The sequence below is a fragment of the Macaca nemestrina genome, chromosome 8 (assembly GCF_043159975.1).
Source record: "Macaca nemestrina isolate mMacNem1 chromosome 8, mMacNem.hap1, whole genome shotgun sequence".
NCBI lineage: Eukaryota > Metazoa > Chordata > Mammalia > Primates > Cercopithecidae > Macaca > Macaca nemestrina.
The window spans coordinates 96393828-96402233 of record NC_092132.1 but is presented as its reverse complement, the minus strand read 5'-3'; the positions used below and the strand labels follow the sequence as shown (position 1 = coordinate 96402233).

Below are 8406 nucleotides of genomic sequence, written 5' to 3'. Positions count from 1 at the left end.
ATTGGCCTGAATATCAGGACACACTTAAAATTCTTGACATCTTGTATGAACAATCAGATACTTTATAACCACAGATTGGAATAAGATCTAGACATTTTAAGTCTTCCAGGACAGTCAGATATTGATCCTCTCTTGCTGCACACTTGGCCAGTGGTTGTGACAACATAGGGTCATGGTGAATTATCAGCAAGTTTGGCCATTGTTCTTGCCATGGGTTTCCATGCTCCAGAAACCAGCAATCTGATATCTATTTACTACTGCATCCAATGTCAATAAATTTAGAAAGGGTAATAGTATCTTACATGTGATAAACAGATCATCTCTCAGAAGGGTTGCAGTTGACTCATTATAACTTAGTCTTTCTGAACCCTTTCTCAACCCTTTAAGAGGCTGACACCTCAGTAGGGCACATCTTACAACTTGTCTGAACAGGAGTGTGCAGAGGACAGCACCATTTTCCCTGCTGGTTTTCAGCATGTCATTGGAATCAGGCACTCACTCTCTTCATGTCATTATCAAGTAAAAATGTTAGCACCCTCAACTCTAGGACAAAATACTCACTGAGAATGTGATTGTGATTAATTTTAGTACTTGGGTATTTAAAAAAAAACCGTGAATCAGCAATCAGGTAAAAATTACTCTAATTATGTCAGTTATAGCATTTAAATCTAAGCCCTGTTGTGACTTTTTAATTATTACCCAAGAATGTAATCCTTATTACCAGGCAAAGAAGGAATGCATTGGTTTTACTACATTTTTGGAACCTAAACTACCATATCTGTCAGGTTTTGTGCTGAGCATTGCTGAAGCTGAAATGAATAGAGGCACCTCCATCTTTGACCTGCTCACAATTTAATATGTGAAAGAAGTAAACAACTTAATAAAATGTGAGTAGTGTTATAATTCAAAGACACAAAAACTAGGGTCAAGTGAGAGTGGTAGCTGAACCCCATGGTGCCACTAGCCAGGAGAGGTGGGGTGGCCTAGTGTGTGGGAGAGTACAGAGGACTGAGAGAACACTCGAAATGAACCTGCAAACTAACAGCCAAAACTTATGAAGAGATCTCCTGCTCAGAAAGCCAGCCAACAGAGTCACAACTGTGACAGAATGCACATGGAATGATGCTAATTTCATAGAGGGTTTCAACCAAGACTTCATAGTAACCATCTTAAAGATGGTCAGAGAAACAAACGAAAGAACTATGAAAAACAGGACAGAAATAAAGCAACTAAATTTACATAGGTAAATATATATACAAACATACATACATACGTGTGTGTGTGTGTATACATACATACAAGCTAAATTTTAGGTACGATATAGTTAAAAAGAGAAGTAGTAAATTGGAAGAAACACTGTGGTACTCACTCAAAATGCAGTGCAGACAAAGGTTAAATTAACTAAATTTACTTTTATATTAAGGTTTTAAAGTATACACACGCATATAAGTGACTGAGACATAAAAATTATGTAGGAAAATCTCAATATCTAAAGTTCAAATTGTGAGTAATTCCATTACATGTAATTACTCAAATATTTCAAAAAACAGATATCATTAGGAAAAAATACAGTTAAAGGATGCTTATAAGTGATTGTTACAGCAAGTTGAAAATTAAGGGATGCAAAAAGACATACTTGATGATTACTTAGAGAAAAAGCTGGTACAATAATATTAATATTAGACTAATTAAACAAACAGCACAAAGGTAAAATGTTAGTCATGATAAAAGAAGACAAAGGCAAATATCCACTCAGGCAATATTATAATCGTGATTATTGTGTGCACCTATCACAAAACTTCAAAATTCATAAAACAAAAATTGATATAATTAGATGATATACTCATACAGGAAACTGGTAGATCAAGCAGTAACACATTGGTAAGTGTAAGAATTACTTGCTTATAAAAGTTAAGTAATGCAATCTAGCAGATACATGTAAAGTAATGGCAGTATACAGCAAATAAATAATGTTTATTTTTCTCAAGTGCACAGAAAGCCACTTCCATAGACTACTTCAAAAATGAGTAAAAATCAGAAATTATCTCATGACAAGGCAGAAGATTTAGAAATCAATTAAAAGATAGCACTTAGTCAGAAAATAATAGGTGCTAGCGAGGTTGCAGAGAAAAAGGAAAGGCTTATACGTTGTTGGCAGGAATGTATATTAGTTCAACCCTTGTGGAAAACAGTATGGCAATTCCTTAAAGACCTAAAAACAGAACTATCATTTGACTCAGCAACCCCATTACTGGGTATGTGCCCAAAGAAATATAAATTGTATCATAAAGACGCCTGTAATCCTAGCACTTTGGGAGGCTGAGGCGGGTGGATCACGAGGTCAGGAGATCGAGATCATCCTGGCTAACACAGTGAAACCCCATCTCTACTAAAAATACAAAAATTAGCCGGGTGTGGTGGCGGGCGCCTGTAGTCCCAGCTACTCGGGAGGCTGAGGCAAGAGAATGGCGTGAACCCGGGAGGCAGAGCTGGCAGTGAGCCGAGATCACACCACTGCACTCTAGCCTGGGCAACAGAACAAGACTCCGTCTCAGAAAAAAAAAAAAAAAAAAAAAAAAAAAAAGAAAAGAAAAGAAAGGGCAAAGCAATCTATCTGAGAAATGTTACTGAAATCAGAATAAAACTTAGCTTTTGTATCAGTAAATGATATTGATACAATGTCATAAATATCCTCTTATTACCCATGATTTCCATTTGTCTTGTCATTCCTGCTAGAATTTCTCACTCACGGTCCACCTGTCCATCAAGTTCTACTGACTCTATCCCACTTCCGGGACGACTTCAATGTTGCCTAGAGCGTTTTCTTGCTCTCCTTTGACAGTGGGACTCTGCCTTGCCTCGCTGTGACTGTGGGAGGGTATGTTCAGTCTCCCCAGCCAGATAGCAGGCTGCTTGTGCATCCCACACGTGCCCAGCGTGGTGTTGCAGGTGGAGTGTGTGATTGTATCTAAGGCTGAGGAGACACTTGCGTATCGCCTCCGTCTCTGTAGTCACCAGCAGTTGTGATATTAAACAGGCTGAGTCCAAAGGAGCATCTGGCCAAGTCCTTCCCTGCTGACTGCAGGAAGGCTACCGCGTTCTGAGGGCCTTTGGCTGGCTGGAGGGCAGACGTGCAGGGAGTGCTTGCTTGCTGCCTCTGACTGGCTGTGTGCCCACCTCACTCCAAGTCACCCACAGCTCAGGTTCCAGCCAGCCTGGGGCTTCTAAATATAAGGTGAGCTCAGGGGTCCCCGATCACGCGCCTGCCTCTGGGCCTGCGTGGGTGGTGCAGCCTCTCTTCAATCTCTAAGAACTGGTTCTTTCAAAGCATGTATTTTCTGAAGAAACTTTAGAACCGCGTTTATTTTAAAAGAACGAATTGGAGAAAACAAATAGGTGAGTGACTACTTCCTGGCTGAGTTAACACTTTTTCTCTGACCTTTGGGTCTGTTGTAGATGGAGTAAGTTCTGTGCATTGTGTATAGTTGGACATATAGTTTTTCTTTCTTTTCGACCTAAATGTACTACTTAATTGCATCTTTTTATTGCAATATGTTTGGTTGAACTTTTGCGTAAACATTTAAATTCCTTTTATCAGATATTTATTACATGGTAAATGATAATACTTTGTAACAGTCACGTTGAAAAAAAGAAAAGAAAACTCCCTCTTATTCATATCAATGCCTCTTTTCTCTGCTGCTGTTTCTCAGATTGATGCTCACAGCTTCTTGGGTGCTTTCTCACGGGTAAAGCCATGGCATCGGTACCTTCCATCGGTTGCCTTCTAGCCAGAAATCAGTATTATCGAAGTAAGTTGCACCATCATAGAGACATCCCTAGGTAATATGCTTTGAGGTGATGCTTGTGGGATATTGTTAACATAGGTATCATGTTACCTTCAGAACTTAAGGGAGAAAACTAATTCTTGGTGACAATGAAGGAAACAGGAGGCCTCAGGGACCTCTCTGACCCAGTGCTGACAGCCACTTCTTTGTTCTAGCTACGTTGTATTGATGAAGCCATTGACACTTAAAAATCAGTGAACACCAGCTTATGTTTCATTACAATGTTTTAATTTTATGTACCTTGCATTCTGTAAGATCCACTAAAAATGGATAATTTTACATACATAAAGTATTATTCAACTCCTTAGAAAAGAAAGGATAGCATGATTTTGCTTCAAAAACTTTCTAATTTCCATCTTCTGCTATGGATAATAGGCCAATTTCTATCTGGCCAGTTTTATTTTTATTAATCTGTCCATCTGTTCATATTCATAGCCAAATAGAAAATTGTAGCTTCTTAGAGAAGATTGAGAAATTTCATAAAATAAAATAAGCATTTTAGAACCAAATTAGTAGTTATTAAAAGTATCTATGGCAACAACGCATAGAAAACTCTTCTTTCAAGGGTTGCTCATAGTATAAGTTTTAGAGACAACCACTGATTTATTTTACAAAAGTTTATGCTCATTTACTTGGTGTTATTTATCCACAGGAGTTACTTTTATATTCTGATCTTATAAGAGACATAGGTTTTAAATACAAGTTTAATAAGACAAAATGTTTGTTCTTTCAAAATAATTCCTTAATTCCTAGATTTGATGACTTTTGTAGAACTTTAAATATATATGTATGTAATATTTCTAATGTAGTACGACAATATTTATTCTTGGTCTTGTTCTTTCTTAGTCTTTGAATCTGAAAACATTTATAATACATTTTAAATTCAACATTCATATCCAAGGAGAGGGTGAGTTGCCTGCCTTGGAAATGACTATATCTTATCAGTAGAACATAGTATTTCTTAATATAGCAGCTTTCTATTGATTGGTAATTTGATCAGTTTTTCAATTCACAAATTCACAAGCTAGGAATAAATGATTTCAAACCATGCTACTTGACAGTTTGTATTTAAATGATGCGAATGTGCTTGTCTGGTTGCCAGTTATTTATTTGTTTAATATCATTTGTTTCCCACAGAGTCCAGTGTTTCTTCAGTTAGTTCTTTAACTGGCTCTGATTCCATTAACTTCATAGATGATGACAAATCACAGCAAGGTACTTAGTTATTTCTTTCAGTGCCATCCGTATTATTTCTTTTTATTTTTAATCTCAAATTTGTTTGATAAGGAGTAATACAAATTTTATTTGATAGGGTTGCCTGAAGTGGCAGAATCCACCTGGTGGTTTAAATTCTTTTTCCATTCTGAACCTGTGCTTTCAAATGTGAGAACAAAAGATCTGTCTGCTAATGGGTGAGTTTTAGCCTCCTCTGGTAAGGGCAGTTCTTACTTAGTGAATGAAATAATGCACATGGTATGTGTTATGCTACTCACTTAGGGTACACAATTGTCTCTTGAGAGCAGTAAGCCTTGCCTATGAAGTGTACCTGAAGGATGAGGGTGGCACTAACACAGCTCCCTCCTTGAAGGTCGCTGTCAGGAAGACCATAGCACCCTTTCCAGTTCAGTCACTCAAGAGTGGTGAAGTCATATGCCAAACTGTGTCATTGTTTGGCGGGCGATGGACTGAGAATCTGAGGAAAGGGTCTAAATTTGTTTTGCCCATACCTTCAGGAAAAGAATAGCCATTGTCTAGTTGTTGTCTTAGATAACCTTAGAATGACACTGCTGATTTTGATTAGCTTCTGTGTGGTGCAAATTACTAGGCAGGTTGAATTGGGGGTTTGTGTGCAGTTGTTGTTTACAGACATTTTGAACTCAAACACACTGACTAGCACAGTTGTTATTTAATATATTTAAACTACTTATTTTGGATTTTAGACATCTGAATACCTAGTAACTAAATGGAATAGAAAGAATCTATAATAAAGGGATTCATAGATGCCAATGTTGAAATACAGTGATTTTGATGGATTTTCCAGCTAAGACAAATTTAGAATCATTATTTAAAAATAGAATCATTATTTAAAATATTTAAAAAAGCCAATGCAAGACTAATTGTTGGAAAGATGTTTTCTCGACACTCTTTATCAAGTTTATTCATGTGAATTATCTGGAGAATGTTTCGTTTATTTATCCCAACCTCTCAGACTACTATAAAGTCAACCCAAATTACAGATGAGCAATTTGTAGTTGATCATCTTTGCACTGCCATTCAATGAACATGTTGGTAACGGTTGCCTGCCTTATGTAGCATGAACAGTTGATTCTGACAATCAAGATCCTCTGCCTGCTGCAGTGGCCCATACGTGAACGGCTCCCCGTCAGCGCCCCAGCTACTCCAGGACTCTTCTCCTTGTAAGAAGACAAAAATGTGCCTGAGATCTCACTTATGAGACAAGATCACAGCAGTCACTGATATAGCAAAAGTTTAGGCATTTTTCTCAACACAAAGACTATCACCGCAAGTGGCACTTGCTACCTGGTGCATCTTTGAAAATTGTGCCTTTAGAAACAAGACACCCCTTTGAAGTAATATGCCTTCAAATGTTGTGATTTACATAAAGTAGCTCTTTCATTACTTATATCATTTTTATTAAAAATCTTAAGTTAGATTATTTTTATGTCTGTTGAGCGATTTATTTATTATGCTTTAAAACTGATGTGTCAGTGTTTCACATAATGGTTTAAAGGGCATTGAATTCAGAAGTTTAGAAAAGAATTGTAAAAATTCAATTTTTTTTTTAAATAATGAAGGTTGGAAATAGCATATGTATCGTTAAGTACATTACCTGCTAAATAGATTACCATACAGCTAACCAATTGGTCATTGAAGAGACTTTAAAATTCTTTATTTTATATAACATTTAATAACATGGAAAATTATATTATTGTATTAAAAACTGGCCTAATATGCCATATATAGTACAATTTTAGTTGTATTAAAAAGTTACATATGCATAAAGATAGACAGGAAGGAACTATACCAAAATGCTGACAGGGCCATTTCTGGAGATGAGATTATGGGCGTTTTTCATTCTCTTTTTAATATATTTTTCTGTATCTGTAAATTTTTCTAATATACCAAGTATTGTGTATAATTAGAAAACAATAAATGTTAATATAAAATGGAACACTGAAATTTTCTGAATAAGTGTATTCCCTACATTGAGTAGAATAGCTCTCTGTTCTCTGAATATTGGGTAAATAATACTTAATAAGTTTCAATTGATAAGTTTCTGTATATTGCTTGCAAGTAGTTTTCAGTGTGAGATGTAAGGCTTAGATATCAGGGATGCTCACTCACTTAGCGGTAGACATCACTGCAGTCATGGGGCCAATGCTGACATAAACATCCAGTGGAGTACACATAACCCTTAGCAGGATGGTCTTCCTACCCAACTACATAACCATGACAGAGCATCCAGGCTGGCCATTGGCAGTGACAGACATTGCAGACAGATCATTTACCTGTTTCGAATGGGAAAGGCATTTCTTCAAGCTTGTGTCCCTTTATCACATAGCTGTTAATGAAAGGACTCAAACATCCCTTTGATCCACATCACTGTCTACATGTGATGGCTTTCCTGGTGGCTGCCTGCATAAACACATTTTCTCTATTTCTAGAAGTGGATTAAATTGTAGGAGTATATACATTCACTTGATTTTGGTTCAAATTAAATCATAGTAATTAAAAACGGATTTTTTTTTAAGTGAGAGAAAATATAATGGCAATCTCTGGAAAGGTTCTGTCTCTACTTTAATATCATCAGCAAATTCTTTTTTTTTCTTAACTACTTGATATATGAATGAACAGATTGCTTGTTTAGGTTACTTGATGAAGTTTGCAAAGTAGGTTAGCAAGTTGGCATTTACTTTGTTTACTCAGAAAAATACCATTTGTTAAATTACCTTATTTGGGAGGGCTTATATATTTGTAAAAATTACAGTTTTTGTATTAGTTTAGACTAGTGTTGCTCTTTCTGAAAATTATTACTATTTAAAGTAATGGAATTTTACATAAAATTTTAAGTCAAACAAAACTATGAACATATATAGTAATTAAATATTTTAGAGTAGTTACACACAGATGAGATAGACAGATAGATAGATACATTAAAAAAAATAGAAGATATCTTTCCAGAAAGTAACATTAAATTGAACTCACAAAATGATTTAAAAATGGAAAGAATTTCTGCATACTATCCCAGAGTTTCTACAGAATTAAAATAATAGAAATATATAAAAGGAACAAAATATCTTCTGGTTAATTCTAGATAATCTTTCTCAATGTATCAGAAGACATTTTTGCACTGCCTTTAAAAAGTACGTCACAAATAGATCTCAGCATAACTGTGCATTATTTTAGATAAAATATCTCCTACCTGGCTCTGTTGCTTGTTGGGTAGACAATCAACAGTGAAGGCCAAGTGTGTTGGGGAGGTGACATCAATCCAAATGACTTGCGATGTGCTGTGAACATTCTAATCTGATATTATGAA

The 8406-nt window shown here is 35.9% G+C and overlaps 1 protein-coding gene across 1 annotated transcript; it reads left to right on the top strand.

The window, feature by feature from the left end:
• The first annotated feature begins 3235 nt into the window (after window positions 1-3235).
• On the top strand, window positions 3236-6522 carry PPDPFL (pancreatic progenitor cell differentiation and proliferation factor like). The gene is made up of 5 exons (XM_011765416.3): window positions 3236-3396; window positions 3711-3809; window positions 4983-5060; window positions 5158-5257; window positions 6159-6522. The coding sequence occupies exons 2-5, from the start codon at window positions 3755-3757 to the stop codon at window positions 6169-6171; spliced, it is 246 nt and encodes an 81-aa protein (XP_011763718.1). The 5' UTR covers window positions 3236-3396; window positions 3711-3754; the 3' UTR covers window positions 6172-6522.
• Window positions 6523-8406: the final 1884 nt, after the last annotated feature.